The 20210-nt window shown below is 33.5% G+C and overlaps 2 protein-coding genes and 1 long non-coding RNA gene across 5 annotated transcripts; 2 read left to right on the top strand and 1 right to left on the bottom strand.

Moving 5' to 3' along the window:
* Nucleotides 1-6512: 6512 nt before the first annotated feature.
* Nucleotides 6513-19808, bottom strand: LOC126705360 (uncharacterized). Of its 3 annotated transcripts, none has more exons than XM_050404315.1 (9): nt 19624-19808; nt 19349-19454; nt 12051-12232; nt 11345-11490; nt 10027-10118; nt 9483-9823; nt 8073-8136; nt 7339-7401; nt 6513-6901 (listed from the first exon to the last, which is right to left on the bottom strand). In XM_050404315.1, exons 1-9 carry the CDS (start codon nt 19791-19793, stop codon nt 6710-6712), a joined length of 1356 nt encoding a protein of 451 aa, XP_050260272.1. In that variant the 5' UTR covers nt 19794-19808; the 3' UTR covers nt 6513-6709. The 3 variants fall into 3 exon arrangements, with proteins under 3 accessions (XP_050260272.1, XP_050260271.1, XP_050260273.1); XM_050404314.1 differs by having other exon boundaries at nt 12051-12244; nt 19624-19801; XM_050404316.1 differs by having other exon boundaries at nt 6683-6901; nt 8073-8183; nt 12051-12244; nt 19624-19802.
* LOC126705359 (zinc finger BED domain-containing protein RICESLEEPER 2-like) lies at nt 13351-17344 on the top strand. Its single transcript, XM_050404313.1, has 3 exons — nt 13351-13555; nt 14780-15521; nt 15631-17344. Exons 2-3 carry the CDS (start codon nt 14788-14790, stop codon nt 16580-16582), a joined length of 1686 nt encoding a protein of 561 aa, XP_050260270.1. The 5' UTR covers nt 13351-13555; nt 14780-14787; the 3' UTR covers nt 16583-17344.
* On the top strand, nt 17387-18881 carry LOC126705361 (uncharacterized). The gene is made up of 2 exons (XR_007648259.1): nt 17387-17834; nt 18559-18881. It is a non-coding gene; the product is annotated as an uncharacterized LOC126705361 (long non-coding RNA).
* Nucleotides 19809-20210: the final 402 nt, after the last annotated feature.

Genomic DNA, 20210 nt, shown 5'->3' with positions numbered 1-20210 from the left:
CACCTAAATATTCCTTTAAAAAAAACCACCAGAATATTATGGTTTCTTTCAAAATATCAATTTGAGATAGAATTATTATAATGAAAGAAGAATAATGGAAAATTAAAAAGTTAGGGGGGCCATGGTCCCCCTTGGCACCCTTCTAGCTCCGCCTATGTGTGCATTATATCACATGACTAAATTAGTTAAGCTTTAACAAACAAAAAAAATACTAACAAATGTTTGATATGTCATAAACCTAGAGGATTAATTATTTAAATCAAATATTTTTCCAATTACCAAAATAAAACTCAACTTTATACAAAATACTTTTTTGAAAATAACTCATTTTCTAGAAAATTTTAAAGTGGAAGCAAACATAGCGTAAATGTTAAAGGGCAATACTATAAAACTCCCATTTTATAAATAGAAAATTCGGCAGCAATAAGTTTCAATGGCTAAAAGTATATAATATATAAATATATATAAATATATATATATATATATATTAATTTGCAAAACTATTATGGATTCCAATTAGCTCAACCGATAAAATCTCAGATGGTTGTATAAAAGATTTAGGATTTAATCCCCCGCCTACACCAAAAACTTATTGGTGTCTTGATCTGATAATAAAAAACTATCATCAGGAGTGGGCGTCATAGGTTGAAACTTTCTAAAAAAAAAAAAATTGCAAGACCATTCAACAGTAGGCAACAACTTATGATCAAGTGGGTAGAGATGTTGTTTCGAATAGCTTATATTGAGCAATTTCTTTTATTATTTAGCTCATTTTTGCTACTATTCATGGATCATATTGCTCTTTGTGGTACTATTCATAGATTCTATTGTATTATTCATGAATCTCATTATACTATTTTATTTACAGTACTTTCAACAAAGTTTTCAATTTTAACTAAATAAGTTATTCTCAAACCTACCCTAAGTCTGCTAAAGGTATCTATTTATTTGTAAGACTATTTAACAGTAGGCAATGAATCATGATCAAATAGGCGGGAACTGCAAAATTGCCCTGCCCCAGAGAGGTGGGATGAGAACAAATCTTACTTAGACTTAGACCCACCCAATCCGAAGCGTGTGTGTATAATATATTCATATTCCAAGTGTGTTATAATTTAATCTTTTTTTATACATATTTAATTTATAAAATATTTGTTTATATATATATATATATATATCTATGTATATATTAAGAGAATTTAGAAAGTTAGTTATTGCTTTTTTTCTGTCAAAAATATCCCTAAATTAATTAACCAACAACTTAAAAATGAGGATAAAATAGTAAATTGGCAAAAGAAAATTAGTTATTACTCTTTTTTATTATCAAAAATACCCCTACCCAAAACTTAAAAATGGGATTAAAATAGTAAATTAACAAAAATAATAAATTCTTAGGATTAAAATAGTAAATTAACAAAAATAATAAATTCTTACTTCTACATTGACATGTCTTCCTACTTCTAATAAGCTTCTACTTTTACGTTAATTTAAATTCCTATTTCTACTCTCTAACTCCCTACAAAATAGGATCACTCTTTTGTTAGTTTTAAAACTCCTCCAATCTACAAAACTCACCCCACGTATTCTTTTTTTTTTTTTGTAATTGGAAAAAGTAGAAATCTCAAATTATAATAAATGCAAATTATTAATTTTTACCCAAAAAATAGAAGAGCTTCTGAGCACGCGCTCACGCGCGTACTCAGAGGCTAGTCTGTATATATTAAGAGGATCTCAAAAAGTTAATTATTGCTTTTTTTTCCTGTCAAAAATACCCCTAAATTAATTAACCAACAACTTAAAAATGGGGTTAAAATAGTAAATTAGAAAAAGAAAGTTAGTTATTACTTTATTTACTGTCAAAAATACCCCTACCTAAAACTTAAAAATGGGGTTAAAATAGTAAATTGACAAAAATAATAAATTATTACTTCTACGTTGAAATGTCTTTCTGCTTCTAATAAACTCCTACTTTTACGTTGATTTAAATTCCTATTTATACTCGCTAACTCCCTACAAAATAGGATTACTCTTTTGTTAGTTTTAAAACTCCTCTGACCTACAAAACTCACCCCACGTTTTTTTTTTTTTTTTTTTTTTGTCCTCCTTTAAAAAAAAAAAATCATTACATCCTTAGGTTTTTTTTTTTTTTTTGTGATTGGAAAAAGTAGAAATCTCAATTTATAATAAATGCAAATTATTAATCTTTACTCAAAAAGTTAGTTATTTCTTTTTTTTATTGTCAAAAATACCCCTAATTTAATTAATCTAAACCAATCAAAATGGGGTTAAAATAGTAAATTCCCTCCTAAATAAATTCCTACCCACTTTGAAACACTACTTTTACTTCTATGTTGAAATACTATCCCACGTTGAAATACTATCCCACGCACTACACCAAAACACTCCCCACATTCATCAAAAACAACAACCAAAAAAAAAAAAAAAACACTCCCCACGTTCAAATAATGCTCTATCAATTATCTACCCATGTACTTCTCATAAACACAAACTCTTCCCAGTAGTTCATAAAAAATAATTTTTCATCATACTCTAGGTTTTTTTTGTCATTGAAAAATGTAGCAATCTCAAATTATAATAAATGTTCTAAATTAACTCTTACCCAAAAAATAGAAGAGAGCGCGTGCTCAGAGTCTAATACTTCCTCTGTCCCAAATTGTTTGGCCTGTATTCTATTTTGAAATGTCCCAAAATTATGTCCTGATTAAAAAATCAAACACTATTAATTTACTAATATCCCCTTTATGCCCTTAATTTATTTGTGGGAGCATTTTTTAAAATTAAAAACCTAAATTTTGAAATCCACTATACATGCCATCTTTATTCAAATTTAAAAATTAAAAATTAAAAAAAAATTGTTTAAGGGTAATTTAGGAAATTTTAACTTTTTTCAAAGAGATAAGGTAGTTAATAATGTTTCCCTAAATAATTGAGTTTTTCTAACTAGGCCAAACAATTTGGGGCAAAATGAGTATTGCGGGGGCCAGTTAATCAATAAATATTAAAACCGTGTTAACTGGGCCTGTGGCCCATCCGAGGACGTTAAACCATCCAAGGAGGCCCATATAAGATCATAAGGGGAACCAAATAAAAAGATGAGTAGATATCACATGAGATGGGTCTAGTATGCGTCCGAGGACAAAATCCTTCTCGGCAATATGTGTCCGAGGATGACCTGAACGCCATATTGTTACAAACACACTTTGAAACTACATTACTACTAAAGGTGGGACATGGGACCAAGGGTAAGAAAGAAAAGATAAACAAATATCTTTAACAACTGCTGCCTCCGCATTAATTGTCTCTCAACCAACTCTTTGGCCGCATTAATGTGGAGGTGATGCCTAAACAGTGATGAAGCAGCCTTACAGCTGCTGGTTAAAGGTTCTAGGAAGTGTTGGATGGGACAGGAAGGGATCCCCCGAATCCAACCTACACGTGTGTGGTGAAGATGACCCCAAGAGAGCAGTATATAACATGGAAGAATGCATTGAGAGAGGGGATCGGAACTTTTGAACAATTGATGCCTAGAAGAAAATCTTATGAAATAAAGAACTTAGCTTGCTTCAATGATAAATTGTTCATAATATTTGTATTAATCCATCTAGAAACGTTAAGTTTAATCGTTTTTCTTTTAAAGTTAATATAGTTCTTTTATATCCACGCTCTACAAATTTATTATTTGAGCCTTTAGCGTTCAAACCCAATACGAGTTTGGGATCGTTACAAATTGAGTCCTTACAAGTATATATTAAGAGGATTCAAAAAGTTATAAGTTATGGCTTCAAAAAATGTCAAAAATACTCATAATCTAATTAGATAATCCTTCTTCCTAAAAAAAAAAAAAAAAAAATAGGGTTAAAATTATAATTCAACAAAAAAAAAAACAAAATTACCAAAGAAATTTTTTCCTAAAAATTAGCACACTCTCTATTTTTTTCCCCCCTAAAAACTAGCACACACCAAACCCAGCAATTTACTTCATTTCAAATAATAAATTTTAGTTTTATAAAAATCTCCTCCGGCGTAACCTCACTAACAACAGATAAATTCAAATTGAAAAATTATATTAAACTCAAAAGAAATAAAAAAGAGCCTCATCACACGTACGGAGGATTCAAAATGTTAGCTATGGTTTCAAAAAATGTCAAAAATACCCATAATTTAATTAGATAATCTTTATTCTTAAAAAATAAAAAATAGGATTAAAATTATAATTCAACCAAAAAAAATTTACCAGAGAAAGTTTTTTCCTAAAAAATAGCACACATACTAAACCCAGCAATTTACTTCATTTCAAATCATAAATTTTAGTCTTATAAAAATCTCTTACAATGTAACCTCACTAACAACAGATAAATTCAAATTGGAAAATTATATTAAACTCAAAACAAAAAAAAAGAGTCACATCGCACATGCAGAACGCGTGTGATGAGGCTAGTATATGTTATTATATTTTACTTTCATCCCTTAAATACTTGCTCTTCTAGGGGCAGAGCTAGGATTTTTTGTTTGGTGGTCAAATTGTGGTACTAATATATTAGTCAAAATTCAAGATAAATCATCACACACATGCGTAAATAAATACACATACACATATATAAACCTTAATATTTTGATACTAAAGTAGGTCTTAATTTATAAATATATTGTATAAAACTATCAACTTTGACATATATATATTTGCTAGATAATATTTTTAGAGGAATTTATCATCTTTTAAACTTCAATGAGTATACAAAAGTTGTCTAGTTTAATATTAAACATATACAAAAAAACCAATTTGAGAAAACGAAAACTACCTTATCTATATAACTACTATACCAATTGACAAATTCTATTGTTTTTTAAGATCATCATTGGACTAACTTAAATATTTGGGAGAGGGAGGAACTTCTATTTTTGTAGCTAAATATTTAAAAATTTTAATAACTATACATAAAATAAAAGAGTTTTTAAAAAAATTAGAAGGGCCATGCACTCCTCCACCCAAACAAAGTTTCTCTCCAAACTAGTTTGGAGAAAAACTCTTCAAACTTCTCGTAAATCTCTTCTTCTTTTTTGTGAATTTTGGAAATATAACCGTTGAATTCCATGTTCCTTATGTTCTTAATATGCATATCAAATTTCATTCAAATTGAATATTAATTACTATTCGATTAATAAACTTATTTTTTATACACAATTTTAAATCACAAATTTTTGAAATTTTAACATTTGTTTGATGAGATAGCAATTGATCTTTGATCTTCTTGAAATTTTGCAGCATGAAGAATATAATAATTAAGAACATGCAATCTAACGGTTATATTTTCAAAATTCACACTCATTATAGAGATATATGAGGAGTTTGTAAAGTTTCTCTCCAAACTAGTTTGGAAAAAAACTTTGTTCGCCCACCCCCGAGCTTAGTTATAACTCCGCCCCTACTCTCTTCCTCTCTCAACACTCTCAAATGTCCCTTCCTTTTCTCTCATCTCTATCTCACCAACATCGAAGTCACCTCAATTAAGATAAAATGCATTCAACCCCTCCCACCCCCGACCTTCGACCCACATGGATTTTCTCCTACTTGAAGACTAGATGTTCTATTCCTATTTCTGTCATTCGTACAAATATACAACCACACTTACTCTTTTAAATACCCATACTCAATCTTTTCTAACAATAATAATAAGAAAGAAGAAGAAAAAAAAAAGGTTTGGAGTCAAACTTTGTCCGAAGAAGAATGGACAAAAGAAGAATAAGAATACTAAAGCCTAATGAAGCTCTAAATCTTACAAAGCTAGAGTGGCAACTAATCACCTTTATATGTTTCTAAATTTTGGAAAACTATCTTAATTGACTTCTCTCTTACGTGTAGATCCCACTCTAAATTTTTCCACCCTAAATTTAGCCATGTCATTAGCAAACCCCAATTAGAACCCCAATTAAAACTCCAATTAGAACCCCAATTAAAACTAATCTTATCTAATGTCTATCATGATTATATAATCTTATCGAATTGAATTTAAATCATATTCTTGATAATTTTGAAGAAAAGCTTTATAATTTGCAACTTTTTTTTTTGAAAAGTTTTATAAATTTTAAGTATCAAAACTAAATGGTTGCTATTCTTTTATTCAACCAAGTGTACAACTCCCTTGTGGGTTCCAGTTAACTCAACTGGTAAAGTTTCTAATAATTGAATAAGAGATCTGAGTTAAATCCTCGCCTACACCAAAAACACCGATTGATGTTTTGATCTAATGATAGAATTATCATCAAAAGTAGATGTCATAAGTTGAAAATCTCAACAAAAAAAAAAAAAAAAAAAAAAAAAGTGTACATCTCCCTTACTACTAAGGGGAATCTACAATATGATTCACTTCATTTTTATTTTGCTAACGTCATAGTAGAACATATTTAATAAGAACCTCTTTCTTTAAAAAGAATGGCTCTTATATAAATAACTAATTTAGTAAATAATTCACACACTTGAAACAAAAGCTTAATAAGCTAAAAGTGAGAACAAAACTCTATAAATGTATAAATGTAGGTCTGACAAAAAAAAAACAAAACAACACGATTGATGGAATATTTATGACCATTTAACCATCTATAGTCATGAAGGCCCCTCCCCAACACATCTGTGTGCATGATACTAACAATCTAGATTGGAGGCTTGATCTGTGTGGTTATGAGAATAAACTTAGTCTTTTGGAATGAGGCAGAATTGCGAATCAAATTCTTCATATCCTACATCAACAAGACATAGGCCGTCAGCAGGTGCTGGGGGAGCAGTAGCCCGTCTACAAGTGGCATTTATTAGCTTTAGCAATGCATCTTCTTCTGCACCTGCTGCTGCTTCCCTTACGGAGGTTGCCAAAAGCACTCTGACCATCTGTCAATTATGGTTAGCCACCAAATTAGTGGCAATAAGACCCTAGAGCATCAGAAAGATAACCCAAAAATGCAGGTTGATGGTTTTAAGAATGGAAATACAAAGATAAATGTATGCATGGCACTAACCACTCTTGTTAGTTTTGTTGTTTTAAACACTTTCCAACCGTTTTTTTTATTACCCAAACCCATATTGTGTTTAATTTTTTAAAACTGTTTTTGAACCATTTCTTTACCGAACACATTTTTTATTTAAAAAATAATAGGAATCAGTTTTGAATTCTCCTTCTCGAAAACAGTTTTCTGTTCCAATCAGGCCCTTTAGTTTTCACATCCAAAGAAATTAATTTCATGTCGTCATCTTTGCAATACCTATTTTCTCAATGTATGCACTTTACCACATATATTTCTTGGCATAATAAAACGTAAAACAATCACCTTGCGTAAGAAGCGATTAGCAACCAGCTCAACACACATAACCTTTCTTCCTTCCCCATGATCCTAGAAAAATACAGAGAAACATGAATATCCAAAAATTGGTGTTGCAGCATACATAAGGACAACACAATCACGTCCGATCAGCAAATAAAAATGGTTTGGACATGCTTGCACATTACAAAATCAATCATATAACTATTTGTCCATTCAAAAAATGCAAGAAGAAATTTCACTATTACATGTTCTAGTTTATAAAATATGTTCTTAGCAGATGACTGTTCCAAGATTAAATAGAATGTTATTCTAGAAGTTCCACTTAATCCTACAATATAACTATCAGATTATAAGAAAAGATATCTAGAACACCCACACAAGCTGTACATTTTTTTTAGATGAATTGGTATCCAGCTCCAATTTCAGTTAGGCCACAAGTTGAGAGCTTGGAACAAGAAGTCCCATGTCAACTCTTAAATTATTTACAAGATTTTCAATTTCCTTCTTATCATTTGCATCACCCAAAAACCAACAAAGTCTAGTTAATTGAGAATTTTTCCTCAAATATTGCAAGCACACATTCATGTTGCATGCATGCGGGCACACACACGCACAAAAGTCACACATTAATGGGGTTCCATTCTTCAGGATAACAACAATTTAAGGAGATTTTAACATTAGCAGAAAAAAGGAAAGAAAAGTCAGAAAAGAAAACAGCAAATGAATAATGAAACACTTACAGAGGATGGCAGTCGGGCTTCTGTGGCTCGAGCATGGTAGACAAAACACTCCGTAGGAGGACCACTGAAATAGAAACAGTTGCAGTCAGAGCACTCAAGGACAGATCCTCTCTGAAAAATCAAGTCAACGTCAAAGGAATCATCACAAAGGCAAAGTTATTCCCAGAAAAGCTACTATCCTGTAACTGAATCATGCAAAAATACACTAGCAATTATCTTTGAACCTATGCAATCTTTTCAGTTTTCCCAAGTCGCAAAAAACTCAGATCAGGTCAATAGCATAAAATTGGGACTTCGATGGCTTATACCATAAGATTATCCGAAGCTTTCAACCTTTTAACTGTCAAAGTCTAATGCCTACTAGAACAATTTATCCACCATCCTCCTCAAGATAGGAAGCAGACAAGAAATGAAGAGGTCAACATAGAGAACTGAAAAGGCACAAAAGGATGGTAGGCATTAGCTCAACAAATATAGTGCGATGCAGACTAGTTTACTATATTAAAAACATGCAAATATAGTACTATATTAAATCTAGTATGATCCATTTTCTTTCTTTGGCTACAATATAAATATATTCAAAAAGTTCAGATTATTGTCAAAAAGAATCCCAAGTTTTTATCATTTTTTTTTCTTTCTAGAATCCTAAATACTTCAAACACAGCAAAATTGGCATGTTCCTGTACCTATCAGATCATGATAGTCAGATGGGCACAAACTGATCAGAAGGGCATGTGGCAACATAAGATGCTTGCTTAATTCTTGGTAGTTACAGGCTTATGGCTGGCATTAATTCAGGGCAAGCTGCCATGATCAACTGCAAGATTTGTTGTTGTCCAATGGCTGCACCAATGGACACAAATGATCTGAATTGCAGCACCAAAAGGACAATGGCAGGAAAGGATGCAAACTCAAGTTGCAAAAAAGATTGAAAGCTCTAGTTTAGCTAAAGATGGACTCCAATTATAGTCAATTGGCCAATAATACCTTTCTAGCCAACAAGAAGTAAAAGAAAAGGGTCGGAGGTGGGGGGTTGGAGAGCGATACACTCACTCCATCCAAAATTTAGATATAAGTATTAATGTAGCCAATCCAGCATGTAAATTGAGAATTCATATAGAAAATGACCTACCTAGCAAAGTGTTCATGTCCAGTTTTATTTTTTCATCTGTACTTATATCTGATAAAGTCTTAAGTATAACTCTTAAAAATCTAACAAAAGACTTTTTTTTTATAATTACTAAAAAGTTACACACCCCTGATGGGTCTTGATCCTATGATCTTACCCTCCACCATGCATTTACAAGGGGAGAATATGTCAACCAGAAACTTATTACCTTATACATACATAGAAGCCTGGGTTTCCAAGAAATACAAGTTCCAAAAGCAATCAAAGGTTTTTATTCTTACACACTTCTCGAGGCTTTGGTATCACGAGCAAACATCTTGTAAGATAATAATTTTCCTTCTAGCTGCTGTAAAAGTTGGTTAACCCTGCTTATACGGAAGTTACGTGGTTTCTTTCCACTTTCAAGCTCTTCCCCATCATTGATAATTTGGTTTTCAACAGTCTCCCCATTGCATTCAACACGTCCAATTTTCTGGTCATCCTCATTTTCACTACATCTAAAATGTTCAAGATCCTCCCCACTCTCACTACTTTGCTCCCCATCCTCCCAATCATTCAATGGAAAAATATAAAGATAGCGCCTCCATTTGGCAGAGAAATTAGGATGGAATACGCGTGATACCTACAGTGAGTAGCACGTGATATAAGTATATTCGAAGTAGAGAGTGAGAGAGACAGAGAGATGTATAATCAGATAAACGTCTCCAGTTGCTAATAACAAAGATCAAATTTCAACTACTACAAATATTGAAGAAATAAACATACAGCTAACAAATTTCATTTTCAATTAGCTTGGTTTTGTGGAATATCTGAACAAAAAATTACCTCAGAAACAGATATGACCCTAAGTTTTCCTGGCACTGCACTGTTGATGACCTCCCCTATATCCCGAGGTTTTATATCCCTTTTCCAAGTAGCTAGATATAACAATTATAAGGTCAGCAATTATCACACACCAGATGGATAAAATGGAACAAGTGTCAAAAACAATCTAGATTAATCTCCTCAAGCTCTGAACAAAGTAACAAACCACTCTACTCGAGGAGAAAAGGATAACATAAAATTTCTTCAATCAAAGATCCATAAAGCAATTGCTTCAAATACGTGCAATATCAGAAACATAACAGATTATTATTTTATTTTTATTTTTGCTAGGCAAATAGGGGGGAGGGGAGGTTTGAACCTTGACACTGGGCACCACAAATAGTCCCAATACCATTAGGCAATCACTTGAACCCCAAAGAAACCTAACAGATTATGTCATGAAAGACTCTAGTGCAGATATAAATTTTACTAAATGTTTTGGGGAAACACATGATGCAATCAATGGAGCCTACCAACCAACAGAAGAATTTTTCATTGAAAATTCGCAGGATAGAGAACCAATAAACTTTAAACATTATGTCCAAGAGGTACAATGCTTGGACTAATATACTAGAATAGTCCCAAGCCATATCAACACCTTTCCCATGTTCTGTATATAAAGTATTAGAGCATACAGCCAACCAGCACTACCTCACTTGAAGCAATGTCCAAATGAATGAATTTTATGTGTGTGTATGTGTGTGTGTGTGTGTGTGTGTTGCACTTCATTGAGCTAAAACACTACCAATTCATACAACAATGTTTATATCCTAGCTACCTTGTTACTTTTACATAAGGCCTTTGAGATCTTATAATTGATGAGTTCATATGCAACATTGAATACAGTCCAAATCTACAATTTCCTCTCAAAACCTTATAATGAAGTCAAACCAATTTAAAAACATTCTTGCAGTTATATATCACAATCATAGAGATAACTGCATCTATCATTCTAAATAAGGGCATTTCCACTAGACAATTGGAATTTGTACATGTAACTGAATATGGACCTCAGTAACAATAGCAAAAAAGTTAAGAAAAGTTCTCAAACTAATATATGCTTTTAGGGCGATACTACAAGAACTCCACTCTTAGCTTCTTTTACTCCACACAATGATTGCATCATAGTTCATAACTAAATAGAAAGTGGAGTGTGTTAAGCAAACAGCCATCAGAGCATAGCCACCTTTATAAATGTTTAAATAATAACTTCATGGCCAAAAGTTACATATTCAAGTAGCCAATATACAACATTTAGGGATATGAAGTAATAACATACAAAAAGCACAATTTTGTTGAAGAGCTGTGACCCCTTTGTCTGTGCGCCCAGCAACAACAACACAGCCTTCCAGTGGTAAACCTTTGTCTTTCAGCAGTTTAACTTTATTCTCATCAACAAATTTCCCAAGAGATATTTCAATTAGGCTGTCAAAAGTAAAGTGTAGTCAAGACTCAAGAGTATTAATAAAAATGAAAGAGGACTATCAAAGTATTTAGCAAATTCCAATCGATTCACTCATTTTGTACACATAGGAATCTTGATAGTTTTAAATCCGCAGAAGGCATATTGAAGCACCCAAAAACACAGAATTAGGTAGCATTTGTCATTGTGTATTAACCAATAATGATGACAATTTTGTTAGCACATTTAGAGGCAGAAAGACCACACTTCAGAGTGGAGTTCCTAATTCAAAAGGAATGGTATAAGTTGTGATTCCGTTATTCCTATAACTAAAAAATCTATGGAAAAAGCACAAACGTTCCATTGACCAACGAAAACCACAATAAACTCATTTCATAAATCGTGTTTTTTTGTAAATAAAAATAAAAAGGATCAACTCCTCTCCACTTGCAGTTCAAACAGTTTCAACTAAAAACCCATGCAAACAATTACCACTTGCCAAAAATAAATGGGAAATGAAGTATCACATGTACTATGCTAATGGTTTGAGCAAATTGCAGAGTTTGACAGGAAAACAACTTACCCCTGGACTGTGTTTAAGCCAGGCTGCTTTTGCCACCCATCAAAGGAACCCCCATGATATGAAAGAACAATTTTGAATGTTGATCTTGCCCATCTCCCGGTCCTATCTTCAGCAGAAACACTCTCCAATTCAGTTTTATCAGAAACCTCTGGAATTTCAGCATTATTGTGAACATGATGTGTCTGGAGAAAATTCTATAGAAATAAATATATTAAATAACTAATCACCTAAGATAATAATAGTCCATCATCAACAATATTAACTTGTAAATTCTTTCCAATCAATCAAAGGGGAGAAGTTACCAGCATTTAATTTGAGAATCCAAATTCACACTATCAATCAACATGAACTTGATGATTGAGCTCACAATAAGTAGCATAGCAAAATGATTTCTCAAGAAAGATGAATTAAGAAGCATGGTATAAGGTGCTTTATACAATGGATATTTAAAGATATAAAACAACAACCAAGCCTTAAGTCCCAAAAATTTGGATCGAATAGGATCCTGAACAAACTAATCAAGGTCAGCCACCTATATTCTTTTCAATCATTCTATTCGATCTGAAGTCATACTTTTATGTTACCTCCTTAATTCACGTATTCTTTTCTATTACTTCCACTAATGTTATCTTAGGTCTTCCTCTACCTTTTTTCAATCCATTGACTTGAACCAACCCACTCTTCCTCACTAGTGTATCAATCGCTCTTATCTGCACATAACCAAACAATCTTAAGCAAGTATTGCTCGTCTTTTCATCAATGGGAGTCGCCCCATCTTTAATCGAAATTCCTCATTTTGAATCCTATATTTCCTAGTATTTTCACTTATTCATCTTAACATTCTCATTTTAGCAACCTATATTTTAGGAAATGAGTAGGTGGAAATAAAGATCTCTAAAATGAGTATTTTGCCACCTATATTTCCTAGTATTTCCACTTATTCATCTTAACATTCACATTCTGCCACCTAATTTCTAGATTAACGCAAGTTAGGGTTTTTTGGGTATTTTCCTAGCCGCCTTTTACTCTATTTAAACGCATCGTAGCCTCCAAGACAATTCAGTTATCAAATTTATAAAAATTCAAACATTTGTCTATTGTTTCCTTTTGGTGTATTCCAAAATCCTATCACCTTGTGGATTCAAAGAACCGCTTGTGGATTCGAGAATTTCATTCAGAAAGCAACGTGTTTGTGTTTGTTTTGTTTAGGGATGGCCATACCCATTGGGTAATGGATATCCAACCCTACCCGATCCAAATATTTCGGGTAATACCCGGTTGAGCTCTACCCATTAAGACCTAAACTCTCTCACCGTAACTCAGTCTCACCCCTCACCGTCACTCTCTCTCTCTGCCTCTCCAGTCCTCACCGTGACTCTCTCTCTCTGCCTCTCCAGTCTCCGCCTCTCCTCACCGTCACTCTCTCCAGTCTCCGCCTCTCCTCGCCATCGTTTCCGCCCCTACCTTCCTCCAAATCGCCGATCGCGTTGAAAACCTCCTCCACGGTATCTATCTCTCTCTCTTATAGTCTTTGTTTGGTTGCTCAGAAAATTTTGAATTCTAATTTTACTTTTTGGATGTCATATGATTGACTGAGGTGGTGCTAACTTTTGGTTTGGTTGGTCAGAAATGTGAGGAAACATTTTCATACCCATTGGTTTTCCCTCTTTCGCTAGTTTGGCTTCAAAAGAAAATTCTTTTCTGTGGTTATCTGGGTTTGACGTTTTGGGAGGATTTTGTTGATAATTAGCTTTTGTTTCCTTTTCTAGACTGAATTTGTCAACTGGTGAGTTTTTTGTTCTTTGCATGTTGTTTACTTGTGTTGTCTTGTTGAATTTGTTGTCTGGGTGTGTGTTAGATTTTGATTTTAGAGTTTGAATTCAGCTGGGTATGTGTCAAATTTGGTTTTTGATTGAATTTTATCAACTGGGTATGTGTTAGATTTTTGCTTTCATTATTTTACTTTTGCGTGAAATTCAAATATCTGTGGAGGGGACTTGGGATAATGCTCTCCCCGAATGGATATATTCTCCATTTCACTTGGAATAGAGAGAATTCTATTTCTCCAACTACCATGAAATTAGTTTTAAATAATTGCTCAACAGCAGCAATGACAATGAATGTTTATGCCTCTCATGAATATTGCTTAAGACTAAACCTTTTATGTGAGGATTATAATGCATCTTGGGCTTTTCTTTTTATTTGTCTACCTATAGCTTAATGGACTTTCACATGGCAAATGGTATCAAAATATGTGTGCAACTTGCCTAACCTGGAATTGATCCAACTCATTTAACTAGTGGGGTGACTTGGTTCGGTTCTATTAGAGGAGAGAGTGGACTAAATTCAATGTATAACCCACCATTATAGTTTGTGTTACTTGAAATAGAATTAGGATAATTTATGAGCTTCCCTGTTGGAAAGAGAAGGGAGAAACATTGGTCAACTGATTTATAGTCTCACTTCGCAAGAGTACTACTATTTATATGTCACTCTGGGTTTTCACAATGTTGCAATAGTTACTCTGGCTTCTGTCTTCTGTCTTCTTCCTTCTTCTCCTATCGTGAATCACTCTGGGTTTTCACAGCAGGCTCCTTCCATTAATGTTGTATAATTTTTTATTTTTTTATTTATTGAACGTTGTATCATAATCACTATTCTCAATCACATTATGTTGTATCATAATTACTTTTTTTAACTAATCTTTCTCTCTCTCTCTCTCTTTGCAGCTGCCTACATGTCTACCACATCCTCTGCCTCAGCCCCAGCCCCAAGGCCCCCAACTAGCACGACATCAGAATCACAATCGTTGTTTGGAGAGGAAGTTGAGTCCATTCCGGTTGAGAATCCACAACAACAAGGCACTAAAAGAAGAAAAACTTCAGACGTATGGAATCATTTTAAGAAGAAGAATATTGATGGGAAAGTTAAGGCTCAATGCAACTACTGTGGAAAACTTATGGCTGGAGCAAGTACATCAGGGACGACTCATTTAAAACTGCACATAGCAAAAAGTTGTCCAAGTGCTCCGAAGGAAGCAAGTCCTTCGAGGGAAGGAACGGATATTAGGAGGCAAGTTCTTGTCAAACAACACAATAAGGCAAGAAGTAAAGGGATCTCAAGCCCTAGTGTTTTTAATGAAGAGGATCAAAAGGCTTTGAGGAGGGACCTTGCACGAATGGTCATTTTGCATGAGTACCCTCTTGCAATTGTTGATCATGTTGGGTTTCGGGATTTTGTTGGTGGTCTTCGGTCAAATTTTAAGATAGTAGGAAGAAACACATTGAAACGAGATATCAAAAAAATTTATAATGAAAAGAAGCAGAAGACTATGGTAGAAATTGACAAGAATGCAAGTAAAGTTGCAATCACAACGGACTTGTGGACTGCAAACAACAGTAAGAGGTCATTCATGGTAATCACAGCTCATTATATAAGTGACTCTTGGACTTTGGAAAGCCGGGTTATAAGGTATTTTTTTTCTTTGAGTCATTTTGTTGTACTAGTTTTTAGAGTCTTAGGCAAGCTTATTAACTTTTTGCTTTCTTTAGTTAATCATATTTATGTTTATTTTTTTTAGGTTTATTCGTATGCCATCTCCACATGATAAGTATTCTCTTTCTAAAATCCTTTTGGAGTGTCTTTCTGATTGGAACATTGATTTGAAGTTATCTGCCATAACTGTAGATAATGCTAGCAACAATGATGGTATGATGAAACTTGTTTCGGATAAGCTTCAAGCTAGTTCACTTATTTTAGGTGGAAAATTGTTGCATGTGCGTTGCGCAGCACATATTCTGAATTTGGTTGTTCAAGAGGGTTTGAATGTAATTGGTGATGGTATTGAGAAGGTTCGAAGTAGTGTATATTTTTGGACTCAATCACCAAAAAGAACAGAAATTTTTGAAAAAATATCTCGCCAATCACATATTGCAAGTACTAAGGAATTAGTACTTGATTGTAGGACTCGTTGGAACTCTACATATTTGATGCTTTCAACTGCCTTGATTTATAAAGATGTTTTTCCACGTTTACTATGTTGTGAGCCTCAATATCAGTCTGCTCCAACTAATAGGGATTGGGAGGTAGCACAAATTGTTTGTGAGAAGTTGGGTTATTTTCATAAAGTTACTGAGTTGCTTTCTGGTACTGCCTACCCTACAGCTAATCATTATTTTCCTTCAGTCTTTCAGTTGAAGTTGGAATTAAATCAGTGGCTTTCAAGTGAAGATGAGTTGGTTAAGAAAATGGCAGGAAAGATGTTAGCTAAGTTTGATAAATATTGGAGTGACGTTCATGATATCATGAGTTTGGCTATTGTTTTAGATCCAAGATATAAATTGATGTTATTGACCTTTTATTTTAATAAAATGTATGGTAGTAAGGCTAACGAAGAAATTGACAAGGTTAAGAACCTTCTTTTTGAGTTGTTTGCGGACTATGACTTAGAAAGCACTGATAGAGGAGTCATTTATTCTCAAGTTTCATCTTCTACATCTACATCAAGTGCTGCACATGAACATTTTTTTTGATAAGTAATAAGATATATTGAAAAAAATAAACACCCAAGTGCACCGGAAGTGAACAAGGGATAGGAAATCAAATACAAAAATTACAAGAGTCTAGGAAAACAATAAAAGAAGGGAAAGATTTATTTTGCAAAGCAAACAACCAATCCCTTAAAGTTCTAAAAAAGAGAAGCTTGAGGTCCGGAATAGATCTCTCAGAATCTTCAAAACATCTACTATTCCTCTCCCTCCAAAGGCACCACAATAAGCAATGAGGAATGATAGACCAAATAAAACCATTTCGATGACGACCAAAGCTGCCTTGCCAACAACGCAGTAGCCCCAAAACAGAGTGTGGCATAACCCAAGAAACTCCAAAAAGACCCAAAACCATAGACCATAGATCCGAAGCAAAAGGACAATGAAGGAATAGATGGTCAATCGATTCACCATTTCTCTTACACATGTAGCACCAATCCAAAATCCATACCTTCCTTTTACGTAAATTATCAATCGTCAAGCATTTCCCTAAGGCAGCAGTCCAAACAAAGAAAGCAACTCTAGAGGGAATCTTCTGCTTCCAAATACTTTTCCAAGGAAAACCAAAGAAGGCGGAGCCAGCTAAAATTCTATAATAATCACTAACCAAGAAACCCTTAACTTTGCTAGGAATCCAACACAATTTATCCTCACCTAGCCCCCTTATAGAAGAACCATAAATGGTTTCCAAGAAATCAGACATAGCCTCTAGATCCCGAGCATGCACACCCCTAACGAATCTCACATCATAAGCGGACACCATTGGTGGACACCATTGGTGCACATGAACATGATGATACAATGAGGGACTATGATTTATTTGTTAGTAATGCGACTGCTAACATAGGCCAAAGGAGTAGGGATATTATATCGGAGTTTGAACTTTATACTAGTGAGAAAGTGGCACCTAGAACTGAACAATTTGATGTTTTGGGTTGGTGGAAGCGTAATGCTAGTAAGTATCCTACCTTGCAACGCATTGCAAGGGATATTTTGGCTATTCCTATGACAACCGTTGCCTCAGAGTCGGCTTTTAGCACTAGTGGGAGATTGTTGAGTCCACATCGTAGCCGTCTTCATCATGATACCTTAGAAGCATTGATGTGTGGGCAGAATTGGTTATGGAGCGAACTTAAAAGTGTATTAAAAGATGCTACCATTCAAAACGTTCTTGATGATTATGAAGAAGATGAATTGGAGGAAAGTCATGCCATGGAGCTTTCAGACTAATGGATAGGTATTATTATCCTTGATTATCCTTGATTTTGGTATATGTACTATATTCTTGTAATCATGGAATTTTCTTATCCCTCACAAACAAGCATAATAGAATTTTCGGAAACTTGTTGAAACATAAATTTTTTTTGTGGAACCAATCTGATAACATTTGCACAATTGCGTGGATGTGCATTCTGTCTGTCAGTGCATGTTTCTATAACTGACAGTCTGGCCTCTAGAAAATGGTTAGCTCTATACATCTTGCTTTCATGGAGTCTTGTGTATGGTTCTGGTTTTTCTGACTTCTCATCTTCACATTGACTTTCATAGTTCTGCAACTTTCTGAGAGAATGAGAGGGAGAGATGGGGTAGAACTTGGAACCAGATATTGACAATGTTCACATGTCCCTTCCGAACCATGTAAAACTGAGTTTGAGCAACTCATTCTACCTAGTTTCCCCAATAAAGGATTCTCATAAGCTAGATTAACACCTGTTCATAAGTCTACTACAAATTGCCCCAAGACTTCTTATGCTTTCTTTTCTTATTTGCAAAGAGTGGATCTCAGTTTAAAAATATTATCAGTTCAGCCACAAAACTTTTGTCAAAACCATAACCATATGATTATCTCTAACAAAAGTACCATAACACCCATATACAAAAAACTTTTCTGTCAGGAATAAACCCTACTAAAACCTATTTCTATGTTACAATAACTTAATGGGTTCTTGTTCATTTGGCAGGACCAAACTCAAGCAAACTGAGGTGGACTGTGAGTTCCTGAAGAAGTGCTGTGAAACACTGACTGATGAAAATAGAAGGCTACAAAAAGAGCTTCAAGAACTGAAAGCATTGAAACTAGCCCAACCCTTGTATATGCATATGCCAGTGAACATGATGATACAATGAAGGAGCTATTTGTCAACTCAAAGTTATAAACTTCTTATGCTTTCTTTTCTTATTTGCAATTTTTATGTTTTGATATATGAATGTGTTATGAAGTTTAGATACGGTATGACTCTATTATGATATATAAATGAAACTTTCTTGGTTTCCATTTATCACATTTTTTTTATTGATTAGTTTTTTCTTTTTTAAGATTGGTTAGTTTTTATGTTATAATGTTTTGAATAAAAAAAAAAAAATTAAATGGGTTTCGGGTTCGGGTAGGGTATGGATATCCATGGATAATATGTTCGGGTAAGATTCGGGTATGGATATTATCGGGTATTGATGATCGGGTATCCATGGGTAAAATTTTCAGGTCGGGTATGGGTATACCCGATCCATGGCCATCCCTAGTTTTGTTGTAGCTTCCGCGACACCATTATGAGACACTAATAACAGCTGAGTTATAGATATATTTAAAAAAATGACATAAACAAGGAAAGAAGGAAGCATCATCATCAATCTAGTATAAGAAATGCAGAAGCAAATACAATTCATGAAAAGAGCATATATACATCACAAGAAAACAAATACAAATACAAACTATGAAAATAGTATTAAAAAAAAAAAAACAAACAAACCCACCTGAATCCCAAACAAAGCGGACAGTGATGAGTGCCCATTCACTGCATTTGAATAAAATTCATTCACTTCTTGCCAAGGCCTTGCTTCCATGAATTCATAGCTTTCCCTTTATTTTTTTTAATTTTAAAAACAAAAATAAAAACCAAGTTCACTCTATTTCTCAAGAGAGATATTGAAAAACAATTGAAATAAAAAAAATAAAAATAAAAAGAAAGAGAGCTAGGTAGTAACTGAAACTGAATGAGTGAGATATGAAATTAAAATTACGAAAGTACCTGGCATTCCACCTGGCGAATCTGCAAGGATCGGTGTGGTTATAATGTAAATAAATCTTCTTCTGAGCCTGGGTTTCCATCGTTAATCTCCTTCGAAATCGAATGCCTTCTCTTCCCCAAACCAAAATTAGCTTCGGCTTCGGCCATGCCCACGCCCACGTTTTTATCATTTATCATTGCAGATCCAAACCCCTCTAGCCAAAATATTATGTTATGCCGATATGACCAATCTGCCCCTACTTACTGTTTAGTCCAGACGAGTATTAAAAAATTCACTTAATTTTATTTCAAATACAAGTGAAGCTCAAATTTTTTGTTAAATTAGATAACATATTTTAGTTTGTTGGTTTAATTTTATTTCAAATACGAGTTAATAACATATTTAAGTTTGGTTGATTTTCTAATCAAATTAGTTCGAGCTTAATCATGAGCTATCATTTTTTTTTGAAGTATTCATGAGCTACTAAAGTTAATTAAATAAAATTATTTTCCTTTATGAACTTATGAAATTATTATATTTGATTTTTGTTACAAAATGATTTTTTTTAATTATCAATAAATTTGAAATAATAATTTCATATATTAGG

Source organism: Quercus robur, chromosome 11 (genome assembly GCF_932294415.1).
Source record: "Quercus robur chromosome 11, dhQueRobu3.1, whole genome shotgun sequence".
Taxonomy (NCBI): Eukaryota; Viridiplantae; Streptophyta; class Magnoliopsida; order Fagales; family Fagaceae; genus Quercus; species Quercus robur.
Note: the sequence above shows the minus strand (reverse complement) of the source record. Positions and strands in the feature narration are given on the sequence as shown.

Excerpts from the sequence above, each read along its gene's own strand:
- LOC126705360 (XM_050404314.1), bottom strand. The coding sequence starts at position 19,793 with ATGATAAAAACGTGGGCGTGGGCATGGCCGAAGCCGAAGCTAATTTTG. Across the intron at positions 12,245-19,348 it reads CCGCTTTGTTTGGGATTCAG|AATTTTCTCCAGACACATCA; the intron begins GTGGGTTTGTTT and ends TTATTTCTATAG. Across the intron at positions 11,491-12,050 it reads GGCTTAAACACAGTCCAGGG|CCTAATTGAAATATCTCTTG; the intron begins GTAAGTTGTTTT and ends TACTTTTGACAG.
- LOC126705359 (XM_050404313.1), top strand. The coding sequence starts at position 14,788 with ATGTCTACCACATCCTCTGCCTCAGCCCCAGCCCCAAGGCCCCCAACT. Across the intron at positions 15,522-15,630 it reads TTGGAAAGCCGGGTTATAAG|GTTTATTCGTATGCCATCTC; the intron begins GTATTTTTTTTC and ends TATTTTTTTTAG.